This window comes from Cupressus sempervirens, chromosome 11, assembly GCF_028749045.1.
Source record: "Cupressus sempervirens isolate cs-2001-9-10 chromosome 11, ASM2874904v1, whole genome shotgun sequence".
NCBI classification, from domain to species: Eukaryota; Viridiplantae; Streptophyta; class Pinopsida; order Cupressales; family Cupressaceae; genus Cupressus; species Cupressus sempervirens.
The window spans coordinates 468,567,947-468,581,560 of NC_143128.1; the positions used below are offsets into that span (position 1 = coordinate 468,567,947).

Sequence of the window (13,614 nt, forward strand, 5' to 3'; positions counted from 1 at the left end):
ACACAAATTTTGCTCATTCTGGGAAACCAGTCACCAAGAAAACGTAACTTGGAAATAGATGCAATTAACTTAATAGCCCAGAATTTGCTAGAAGCAAAGACAAATTCCAAGAATTGTGAGATAAAATTCCTACAAGGGAAAATAATTCAAGAATGAATTGAATCAGAATAGACAAAAATTGGAATCATAAGCCAGCCAAAGTGAGAAGACATTAATCATCAACTATAATCTATGATAAAAGAAAGAAATGCAGAACGAGGTCGAAGCTAGTCTAAGAGATAAAAACAAGCGATAATATTAAAGGATCATTAGAGCTATAAACTATTAAAGTTTTTAAGGGAGATGGAGACAAAAACGGTGGTAAAAGTCATAGAGGTCACAAAAACACCAATTAGAAAAACACCTGAGATAAAGATGATCAAAGAAAGGAACAAAGAGAGCCATTAGTTGGCCCTAAAGGCCTCTCGAAGATCTTCAACAATAGTTCTAAGGGACCTGTCTTGCAAGATGTCTTCTTCTTCGAAATATCATTCCAGCCAATCTTCTTCCAGAGGGTCCAAGATAGAGCAGAAATGAATGAGAAAGCACACATTTCTCTTGAAAATATCACTCTCTGCCCAAAATCCAGCCAGGTTCTCCGTGGAGATGATTGGGCATGTAATGACGTGTTCTCTTCTGACATACAACATATCATAGTTCTTTGGCAATGGGATTGTAAGGTTGTTCGTGATCTTTTGAAGAACAATATCCAGGTTCCGAGTAGAACATCATCAAATAACTCTTTGCAAAGAGTGGCAATAAGGTCATGATCAGCATAGAAGTGATGGGTCACTATGATAAATATGAAGACAATGTCTAGGGTGGACCAAAATCTGTTAGGGCAGTTTATGTATTGAGTCCCAAGACAACGCAGGATGGCTCTCCATACAACCCTATTCTTAACTTTGACGATATGCATAATTCTCTCGATTTTTATAGGCCTGTCAAAAGCCATAAGCCAAAAAGGGCATGAGAGCTTAATCAGAGTATCCATGGTGGGATGTATGACCAAAATAGCAACCACCCAAAATAAACAAGGATAGGAAAGAATGCCACCCTGTCATCATAAATGCATTAAAGGTTCATGTTTTGAGCAGGCTCCAAGAATTAAATGCAAATTGCATGTCTAAAATCTAGTGCGTGACACCATCAAAAGAAGATAAGACTAGAAATAATAAAATTGGTACACGTCAAGGGAAGTAATAACAAAAGCACACCGCCAGAAGGAAAAGCATGCCAAAACAACTAGAAGGAAGAAACTCTAAGAGGAAGAGGGAATACCTACCACTGTCCTAAATTATCCAAATAAATGTTAGAAAGTTAGAATAAAAGTAAATAAAAGAAATAGGGCCGAAGCTCAAGGTGGGAAAGGATGAGGATAAAGAATAGTTTCCTCCTTTCCATCAACTCTTTCATTGACACTTTTATCAAGCATACCATTGCTCTCTCAATAGATGTGATTAATAGTGAAGTTTTGGATTTTTTGGCTAAATCTAAAGCCTTAGTTAAAAGGCAATTTAATCTCCAATTGGGCAAAGACTAACTCCTAAATGCATTGACCACAATTGTAGAATCCCCTTCAATTTCAACCTGGTTCAGATTCAGTTTAATGCACAACCATAACCCTTCAATGAGGGCCTCAAATTCAGCTTCATTATTGGTGGCCTTACCTATAGGTTTCATACATTGAGCCAGAAGTTCACCTTCATGATTACGGATACAACATCCTATCCCAGCTATTCTCGGGTTGCCTCTTGAGGCCCCTTCGAAGTTCAATTCAACCCAATATTCAGTTGGAGGATTCCACCTACAAAGAACTCTCCTAATTTTACTTTCCCCACCACCTTTACCATAGAGAGCAGGTAGTTTTAGACCTGGCCATTTGTTTCTCATTTTGTCATCCCAAATTGACATGGATTTTTGATGTGCCTTTAAGGTTTAATAGTTTGTTGTTGAGGGTTTCTATGATAAGAACCTATATTTTTAGGGTAAGCTGCTCCCAAGACATACTAGAATTTTTAAAGATCCTTCTATTACGTTTTGGAAGGGGAAATAGTCCACAAACCATGGAAGATGCTTCTCGAATACAATTTTGGCCGAGAAAGCATGAGGGCCAAAATCGAATTAGGAAAAGCCAACTTAATTTTAATTTACCGTAGAGCTTGTACTAAACTTTTAGATGAGTAGGGGCAATTGAGAAGGATGTGATCCGCATCTTCCTCAGAGGAATTGCATGGAAGACAACTTTGAGGACCCTTGAAACCGATCTTTCTAATTCTATCTGCAAACATGATTCTTTTTTTGATGGGCCAGCCATGTGAAGGCCCCAACTTTGGTAAACATAGGGGGTCCAAACACAAGGAGCATGGCAGTTCCACCTTAGGGTGGTGTTTTATACTGGTTAAATAGTTGTAACCTTCCTTGGTGTTATATTCCCCATTTTTGGAACCGTCCCAAATAAGCGTATCTTCTTATCCTGTAAAGGTAACATTTCTATCTTTTAAAATATTCATCAAAACCAATTCTTCTTTTGGGGGGATATGAAAGATAGAGAGAAAGATAGGGAATGATTTCCACTTCTATCCAAGTGAGGAATTCTTATCCTCTATGTAATTGATTAGGAAAGGCCCTAATCTATCTTCTAGGATAGATCTAGTAGAGTGAATGACTATAAGTTTACTAATAGTTGGATAGCCACCCCAAGAGTCTGTCTAGAATCTTATTTGATCTCCTTTCCCAATTTTCCAAGTGACCCTATTTGAGATGATTGGTCTAGCCATAAGTTAGAACCCCTCGTGGGATTTTTTGTTCTAAGGATACTTAAGGTATCATTAGGTTGTAGATATTTGTTTAATAACGTTCTAGCCCATTCCAGGTGAGGACATCAGATCATTCTAGTTGTAAATTGATCATTTTTATTATTTAACCAATATTATAATTTTTTAAATATAATATAAATATTACATATACCTTTAATGATTATATTTACATTTATTTTTAAAACTTTTATAATCAATACAATTGTAAAACCCTATTTAAATCAAAAAACAATTAATATAATAATAATATATCTTTACACCAATATAAAAGATATGTTGTTATATGATTATTAACATATAAATATAATTAATATATGAATCATTATCATTTATATGCATTGACAATTCTAAACAACATTAAAACAATATTAATTTTTAAATATAATATAAATATGATGTAGACACATAAGAATTTTGTTTATTAAAATTAAACTATATTAAAATTTAAAGCTATATACAATAATGACAAAATCTAAATATTTTTACATTTGTACGTCAAAAGTTGAGAGTTTTTTACATTTTAACTAATATGGATTTTCATGCAATCATTCATATGCAAACAATCTACGGAGAAAAACAAAATGAAGGCAATTTTTTTAAACAAATAGTGGAGAAAAATAAAATGAAAACACTAGAAAATTTGTTTACCAAACTTAGAAATTTTGAACCTTGAAATCTTGACATTTGCGCGGTGAACTAAAGTCACTGTACATGTAGGGTATATAAAGCCTGAAAACAGCAGAAAATGGAAGGAGCTGAGCAAACAGCTAAAAATGGAACCATGGAAACAGTGAAGAATGTTGTTTCTTGCATTTTAGCTGTGTATGCTTGTAGATGAGTTTCAGCAAGTTCTCTGTGAGTTGCAGGCAACTTGATGATGACTACATTGGCGCCTAGTTCTTCTGCATTGAGAGTATAAGGTTTCCTACCAGGATTATACCATATGACAACTCATTTGTGTTGAGTTGATGGCTCCCCATTTTTCCTCCATGGTAAAGATTTTTAATACAGTAAGTATTCTTTTCTTTCCTCATACTTTAGAACAGCAGTTTTGGTAAGTTTTATATAGCAAGTATTCTTTTCTTTCCTCAGACTTTAAAACAGCAGCCTTTTCTGTCAGCTTGAGATTGACCTTTCAGTTGCCTTTGCAATCCATCCTACTTAAAACCCTCTTTCAATTTGGATCAGACAGTTTTCTGATTGTCATGTCATTCTTGTTCTCCTAAAGCCATAGTCCATTAAATTTTTAGAGTTTGCACTGAAAATGATAAATTATTGGTCCTATTGGGCAAGATGATTATTTCCATTTAATACCTCATAAGAAAAAAAAACTTTAGTTTAGTAGGTGGCTAAAATGCTCTATAATATTGTTAATGTTATAATTCTGTCGGATAAATTATATTATATGTATGAGATATATAAATAATATATGGAATAAATATTTGTGTTAAGAGTGTGTGTATATATATATCTTGTTATAAAACCATTACAATATATTGAGGATATATTACTTATGTTATAACTATAACTAATGTAAGTTAATATATATTAAAGATACATGTCTCTTCAAGAGGCATGCCTCTTTATATCACATATATATTCATTCGTATAGTAACTTGGAAAACACATAAAATATCCACAAGTGCTATTACAAGTTGCAGAACAGATTAATGGATCCTATCATTAACAAATATAAATTCAACCATTAGAGATACACAGAGATATAGCCAACGGTCTCCTTGCTATTGAGGATACTGAGGAAATTCTTTAGATGAAGGTTTATAAAGCCTCCTTAAGGAACAATGTACAAATATGTAAATCAGACTTAAGGAAGCAACAAATCATTGATCAGACATAATAGAGAAGAAAATTGTAACACAAGGGTAGAATACATTCTCCTAGATTATTGGTCGATAGCAGCATACACATGTTTTTAAGTTAATTAGACCAAGGAGATGCATTTAAAAGAGTGTCATTCCATATTAACTAATCAAGCTAAAATCAACCTAGAAGGAGGGATAGAAAACCTTGTATGTTTATCATTGGTATATCCGTGTGGGATAGTTAGTTGGATTATTTGAAATCTCTCTAAAATGCCTTTAAGATGGATCGAGAAGCATACGAGATTGCATTAAAGAAAGAACTTGATAATCTCTACCATGAGACTTGAGTTGATGACTAACATAGTTAGAAGGTGATATCATTCATACATGAATGTCTCTCATTGAACTTGATAGTGACTAGCAAATGGAGACAGTGAGAATTTTACATTGTAGGGGGGAATATAACCAATGTAGCCTTCCCATTGTTTGACAAATTCTTATACGAAGGCATTTTCTTATTGGAGAAACTTGTATCAAGGAAGTTGATGTGTAAGCTAAGTATTTATATCCTTGAGAATACTTTAGTCTCTATCTTATTTGTATTTCTATATGTACTATAAGAAGCTATTTGCCTTGATCTTTTTGGTTTTCTCTTGGATGTTCTTGTAGGAAAAGAAGATTGAAGCATTAGTCATTTAATGATCATGCTAGATAATGTGAGGTTCCTTGAAGTGAATATATTTGATTATTGAGATTATGAGTAACCTTCTATATCAAGAGGTAGTTTTGGCAATTTGTTAGAGGCAATCTTGGACAAAGAGAGGGAGTAGATAGAAAGTATGCTTCAGTCAGAAGACCTTATGCTATCAGGTACCTCTTGAACTAGGGAAGCATGACATGACTTGTTGCTAGAGGGTTAGAAGGATGATAACATATTCAAAGGAAGTCTGAAAAAGTTGATATTAGGGGTCATAAGGTTAATATTTCTTCATGAAGAAGAAGTCCCAAGAGCAATCCCTTGTAATACATTCTTATCTATGAGAGATAAGTTTGAGGTTAAAACCTTATTCTCTGATATGGTTCATGGTGGATGTTATGACAACACCGCATGATAATATCCGTGGTGACTTCATGTGAACTTTTCTTGTAATGTGTATATGGCCCTGCCCCCTCTATACATCATGAGGAAGTGACGACTTTCAAATGATGTCACTTGTATTTGGAGAAGTTATTGAAAGGTGACGACCTTACAATAACTTGTATCATGATAGACATTTTGTGTAAATGTTGAAATCAATCATGAAAGGCTTTATCTTATAAATCAACAAGTAGGTGTTAGATGTCATTAATTTGACTATCTACAAGTTCTTTGTATACATATATTTTAGGTACTTGGTGAATATCTTGCCTTGATATTCTGATAGGCCATTACTGCATTGAGTACTTGGTGAATATCATTTGGTTGATGTTTTGATAGGCCATTACTCAGAGTACTTGGTGAATATCATTTGATTGATGTTCTGATAGGCCAATGCTCATGTTACCTAATATGATATCAAATAGTAATTGGTGAATATCATGTGTTGATATTTTTATAGGTCAATACTTATATGATATCATATTCTAGAAATCTTTTGATCAAAGATTTCCTATATGTATTATTCTTGAAATATTACTTATGGTGTAATATCTGTGTTTTATCCTTCTTCATTAAGAGGGAGTGTTAATGTTATAATTCTGTCAAATAAATTATATTATATATATGAGATATATGAATAATATATGGCAAATATTATATATGGAATAAATATTTGTGTTAAGAGTATATATATATATATATATCTTGTTATATAACCATTATAATATATTGAGGATATATTACTTGTGTTATAACTATAACTAATGTACATTAATATATATGAAAGATACATGTCTCTTTCAAGAGACATGCCTCTTTATATCACATATATATTCATTCGTATAGTAACTTGGAAAACACATAAAATATCCACAAGCGCTATTACAAGTTGCAGAACAGATTAATGGATCCTATCATTAACAAATATAATTGTTTAAGGCTACTTTTGCATCAAACTGAATTTACTGTTGATTCATTTAGCATACATTTTTTTTCTATGAGATTTTTCACTTTTTGATTAATCTTTCATTGTTATTCTTACAATTGATGTTTGATTTTAAGAAACAATTTTATTAGTCCAATTTATATTATGCCAAGATCCCCATTGTAAGGCTTTTGCTGGGTCCATAAAAGTTCAATGTTCTATGTATCTTTGATATGGACGATGAAAGCCCCTCATTTCTCTATTATAAAGTGGCAAGATCAAGACTCCTTGATGTTTAGAGCACTGGGCATAAATCAATTGGGTTTAGGACCTCATCCTGTATTCAGATTACTGGCTTGTTAACTGCTTATCGGTATAGCAACTAACATCTACCCATTAGTCACAGTAGTAGTTATTTGGTGTAGAGATGAATTTGAAATCTATCCTATGATTATAGGAACTGGTATTATGTGCATAGACTCCACGTACTTGTTGTATGGATGAAGTTGAATGCTGTCTGTTATATGATTTGAAACTGATATCAAGCACATAGACACTGCATACTAATGTTTTTGTGTAAATTGGTGATTTTGTTATCCCTTAACGTTGCTAGTGATCAACAATTGTTCTCTTTTAATTAGGTTTTCAAAGAATGTATCAGATAGACATTTCTGAATTTTTTGGGTGAAAGAATGCTAAACTATCATTGTTTTCCCTCTTGGATGTGGTACCCATGGAAAGGAAACAAGCTTACTTGTTTTTGCAATGTAGTACAATGTCTTTTGTTTCTTACATGTTTCTAACATGAATCAAAGGATTTCTCTAATATGATGTTTGAAACTGGTATTAAGTGATTGTTGTTGTGACTTGAACTTACCAGTGTTTAACAGTTGTTCTCTTTTAAGGAGGTTGTCAAAGAATGTCTCATATAGACATTTCTAGAATTGATGGTGACAGGTGGTTAAAATATAAATGTTTTTACTCTTTTGGATGTAGTACCCATAGAAAGGAAACAAGCTTACTTGTTTGGCGATTTAGTAAAAATGTCTTTTTCTTCCAATATTAAATTATAACATTTTTCAATACTTAGTTGACTAAGATTTGTTTGGAGTTTAAAATCTAAAATTTACTAGCTTGTATCATTTAGGTAGGAAGAAGACCAGATCAGACTCCAGTCAAGAATCTGGTGATGAGATGTCTGATAAGGAAGCTGCCCTTGAAGCAACTTTGACTCAAATAGCCAAGGATTATGGGAAGGAGACTGTCATGTGGCTTGGCCGATCTTCTGGCAGTAGACATGTGCCTGTTATATCAACCGGGTCTCTTGGGCTAGACATTGCACTAGGAGTTGGTGGACTTCCAAAGGTGTGATCTTGATCTTTGATCAAAGCATATGTCTTTCAACTTCAAGTAACGAGCATTTGATAATATATACAAGTGTTTGCATAGTACTCTTCCTTTTTCGTTAAATGGTGCCATTCAAATGTCAAAAGAAAAATGCGATTGCTTAGTTCACTTGAAATTTTGTGCAGGGACGTGTAGTTGAAATCTATGGCCCAGAGGCTTCAGGGAAAACAACCCTTGCTCTTCATGCAGTAGCACAAGCCCAAAAGAATGGAGGTAATTTTAGCAGTCTCAAGTGTTTATATATCAGCTGTGCCCTCAAGCCTAATGATAGGAAGGATGCAAATTTTAGAAGGATGTTTGACAACTGGAATTTGTAAAGTATAATTTAGGTAGTTTTTGAAGAACCTAAAATAGTAAAATTCTGTATTGTAACATTAAGCAATTTTTTTTTGTATTGTAAAAGATGTGAATGATGGAATCAGAAGGTTTTCTTTCTCACTTTTTGCCTTTGGGTGAACATAGCTTGCCTTTTAATTAATTGAGGCAACACTTTCCCATTTACAGGTCATTTTTTGCTTGTTTAGATATTCAAGTTTTGAGGATTTTGAATGCTTATTAATTATGGAATGTCATCACTTTTGTTATGTTTGCCATATTGTTTTTAATTTTTTTGTGGGATACTTCAGTACCATAATGCTTGGTATGTTCATTATACTTGGATCTGGACTAAAGCCATCTTAATTCTTGTGTATGCAGTCCTTGTTTATATTATTATGGTGAGGATTGTTACCTACAGCTGTAGAATGAGGGAGAAGCATCTGATATTGACACCATGAAAGGAAAACAATCTACAACTGACATTCCTTTATAAATACAAAGGTATTTAAATGGAACTATTAAAAGGAAACGCGTAAATAAGATTCACAGCAAAAACAAAAGCAAACAATTACTGAAATAATGAATGATGACTTTTTTAAAAGTATAATTAGAAGTTACAAAAGTTCAAAAAAAAACATGTTACCAATTTGTTGTATCTTCAAATAAAAAATAAACTATGTAGATAAAATAAAATAAATCTTAAATAAAAGTTAAATATGGATGTGTCCATTTATGTATGTAGTAAAATAAAATAGTTATAATGTAAAACAAAACAACTTGAACTAAATAAAATGGCTTAATGGAAATGAAAAAAGTAAACAATGTCTCATTTGGTTGAAGTGATTTTTCTTGAGAGTGGATGGTAAAAGAAGGCTCTCTTACAAAATATTAGGAAGGGATTAGGATTCCTTCTCAAATCTTGATAAACCCCAACATACATGCACCTCGGTATCAATATTGAAGCAATTTTGCAAGAAAGCAAGCTTGAAAGGATAAAAGAAAGGGAGAACCATACATGGAAAATAATAGAATAAGAGGAGGGGAATGGTCCTGTAGTGTATTTTTCACACCAACACCCCATTCCAACTGGGGCCCTTCTTTTTGCTTTAGCTAGTAGGAGTATTTGTCTTAGGCGATTTTAGTTGGCAACATTTTCAAGTCTTCAAGAATGGTGTGGGTTTGAGAATTTTTGGCTCATTGGGAAGCAGATTTTGGTCTAAGCTTTGTGCAAGCACTTTGATGCCAATTAGAGGAATTTTTGTGGCCTGAGTCCAAGTGGAGAGTGGGATTTTAGTTCGGGAGAGAAGGGTTTGCGTGTTTGAGAAATGAGGCGAAGTTTGTGAGCCAACTAGGTACTAGGGAAATTCCACATTTCTCAGGAGTTTCCCTCTTGGGGAAATTTCACATTTCTCTGGAATTTCCCTCTTGGGGGAATTTTCACTTCTCTCAGGGTCCGTTTGGTTGCAAGAATTGCCCAATGCGGCATTCATCTATGCTGGAATAAGCACTCTTCTGGTATTCGTGCATTTTTAAAATAAGTTCTGGAATATCATTTGGACATGTTTGGTTGACTTGGAAGAGGTGTTAAAATATGCATATTCTATGTTTGGTTGCAACAATTGAAACAATTGAAATAATTGAAATAGGAATTGGAATAAGTTTTGTTTTAAAATTTTATTAATTAAATTATTATTTTTAGTTTGGTAATATTTTAAATTAACAAGATTTTTTATTTATAAAAACTGGTTTTTTTAATTAATTTTTTAGAAAGCCAAATTATTTTAATTAGCCTTTATTTTATTTTTAAAATTGACTTTATAAGTGAAAGATATACCACAACCTTTGAAATTCATCGAAATTCAAAGGACATATTAGATTGTATATTATAAATTTATTTCTAAATTAAATCAAATTATTTTAATGAGTATAAGATCAAAACTAAAATCATTTTATTTTTAAATATATTAAAGAAAATAAAAAATACAAATAAGATGAGATCATTAGTATGACATTTAAATGATCTTTCATCATAGTTTTAATTGTAAGACTAAACACAAGATTTATTTGTAAAGATAATTTTATGAAAGTTTAGAAAGATATCAAATCTGATATTAGTCTTTTTTGTCGTTAAACAAAAAATACATAATAAATGTTAAATAATATTGACCTAGTTTATATCTTATGATGAACGGAGAAAATAGTCCAAAAATGCATGAGTGACAAATACAATTAAACGACATTGTCACTAACTCGACAACCCATCAAATTGGGTTTATTAAAAATTGGAATAAGAATAAGCTATTCTTATTCCATCTTTTTTTAGGAATTCCACTATGCTCATTTTGGAGTCAAATTAGGATAGGCGAGTTCTAATTGCAATTTTGTATTTTGCAAACAAACGTCAAATTGGTTAATATGGGTATTTAGATTTTCCTATTCCTGCCCAATTCTTGCAACCAAACGAGGCCTTAGGAATTTCCCTCTTGAGGAAATTTCACATCTCAGGAATTCACCACATTGAGTCTCCCAAATTTACCATCCTCTAAGGCATTTGAAGATCGACTTTTGGCATGAGGGCAGTATAAGGAGCAAGAAAAGAACAAGGAATCACTAAAGAACGTTGAAATGTGAGAATTTTTTAAGAAAACCATGTTTGGGGGTAATTCCTGACTCAATTTTTTCTCTAGCCAACTCTCGTCCTTTATTAAATTGCCAAAACCACTCTATCTCTTCTTCTCCCAATTTTTTTTTGAGGAAAGAGAAAGTGACGAAAATTAGAAATAAAAAATTAAAATAATAATAATAAATGGTTTTGGATTGGGACGAGATTAAAATCTGCCTTGAATTTGCAGAATGGTTGGTTTTAAATTGGGATGAATTTTGTTTTATTATTGATGTAATTTTAGATTCAGAAGCTTAATGCTCTTCTCCTTTGTTTTGCAAGATGAATTTGAGAAGAAGGGCTGAATTGAAATTCACTCTTGGAACATCTTAGAGAATTAGAGCATTGTTGGCGCACATACCCTCCATCGTCTCGCCAACTGAAATTGGCAAGGTGAATTTAAGAAGGAGAAGCTAGAGGGCAAGGTGAAGATCAAGGCCATAAAACTTCAAGTGGATACTACAAGAAGATGGCTTTAGCTCGAGGACTCAAGTGAGAAGGAAGGATTCATGTTCAAGATATCAACCTGCAAAGTTTGATTGAAATCAAGAGGAAATTTAGAAAAGCACAGAGGATCCAACTACATGAGGACATATTTAAGGAGAATCAAGTTCATGGGTTCGTGAAGATGCAAGTGATTCAAATCAATTCCATGAGGAAATTCCAGAGGATGATGAGGTGGCAATTGTTTGCCTCCTCCAATTGGAAAACTTCAATTTCAAGCACAATCAATCAAATCATGTCAAGTGTCTCATTTTTTAATTGGCTGCGAAAATCATTGTAATTTTCTTATTGGCCCACGAATTGGTGCCTTCATGTAATTGGTAGTCAATTTGACAACCCAAATGAGTTTTTAGGAAGAAATCTCAGCCCTTGATCTTGAATCGATCTTGGCCTTTCGTTATAATTGAACTACTATGGAAGGCCAAGGCCTCTCATTTGTAATTCATTAGATGAGCATATGAGCTTAGGAGGTGAGATTAGAGAGCTAGAGTAGAGTAGGATAGGTAAGGGAGAGACTTGATGAAGTTGTTGCTATAATTGTTAAAGTTAGAGGATTTTTGCAAATGTAATAACACTCACTGCTTGTTATTTATGTGTTTTTCAAATGCAGCAATCTCTCTTGCATTTATAATGGAAATGGGGCAAGGGGAGACATGTCCCTTCATGGAACATGTCTATTCATTATGGGGAGATTAATATAATAATAATTGATTTTGATTTTGATTTTCTAATCACACACACACACACACACACACACACACACATATTTTAGTCTCATAGGATTTATCCCATAGAAGCTACAAAACATCAACAATAAAGCTTATCAAAGTAATTGATAATCATTGTAGGTTCATCATGGTGAATTACTTGTTATTGCTTTGGATTGTTGCATGGTTTCCTCAATCTTTCAATTCAGGCCACTGGCCTCTTGTTGATGGTAAGGGTGCCTTGTGTGGTAAGTTGGTGGTTGAATGCACTTAACTTCAATTGATGTTGAATCTTTAGTTTGCATCCAATTTATGGGATTGGAGAGGAGGTATTCATATGAAAACCATTCGAGTATTCCTAAGCCTTGTGTGGTAAGCAAATGGTTGAATGCACTTAACTTCAATTGATGTTGAATTTTTAGTTTGCATCCATTTGATGGGATTAAGGAGGAGATATTGATATGAAAACCATTTGAGTGCTCCTTAGAAGCTTGCACTAGGTGGGTAGAGCCGTTGGTGAGATTACACCTAGTAGAGTCCAAGTCGAGTCCAAGTCTAGCCATGATTCCTTTCATTCCTAGTTAGAAGTAGAAATTGAAGTTATAGGTTTAAGTTAAAGTTGAAGTGGAAAAGTTGAACTATATTTTCATTGCACACTGTAAAGCCAAATCATTAGGAGTGCAAGAGTTGATATCCATTGAAGAAGCAACATATCATATCATAAAATTGAGTGAAGTCAATTATTAAGAAGGAACCTTGAAGTCATTTAATGATCTTACTTCATAAGCTTAGCATGAGAAAAGACCTTACATCAAGAGAGGATCGAGTGTTTGGTGTCTTTTCTTGAAACATTGAAGCTTTGATTGTAGTGGAACAAAACTCACATCAACAGGTCTCTCATGCTTGAGGAAGGGCAATATAGTGAGCTATCTCCTAAGGTCAAGTAGATGAAGGAAAAAATGTGGCTTAATTAGTTTCGTGCATGCAAAGAGAAAGTCCAGTGCAGCAAGGTTGGATGAGGAAGGAAAGAGGAGATGCAACTTTGATGGAATGCCCATTCATGACAGCATACAACTTGCTTAAACAGAGTCAAGCAAATGTTTTCTGAATGAAATGGGCAATTGACTCTGGAGTCTTCATACAGTTTATGCAGGGGCATATGGTTATACAATCAATGTTCTATGTGACTGGGTAGATGGTTGCACTTGGGGACATTTGAATAGCCAAATCCTAATTGCATCAATGAAATCATCTGATGTACAGACCTGCCAT

The 13,614-nt window shown here is 33.5% G+C and overlaps 1 protein-coding gene across 1 annotated transcript in view; it reads left to right on the plus strand.

Moving 5' to 3' along the window:
- LOC149530412 (uncharacterized) overlaps nucleotides 1–13,614 on the plus strand; it is a 76,905-nt gene that overhangs the window by 35,170 nt on the left and 28,121 nt on the right. The window contains exons 3-4 of the mRNA XM_089809068.1: nucleotides 7,892–8,109; nucleotides 8,277–8,364. Coding sequence (XP_089665194.1) covers nucleotides 7,892–8,109; nucleotides 8,277–8,364 — 306 coding nt within the window. The remainder of the gene's footprint in view (nucleotides 1–7,891; nucleotides 8,110–8,276; nucleotides 8,365–13,614) is intronic.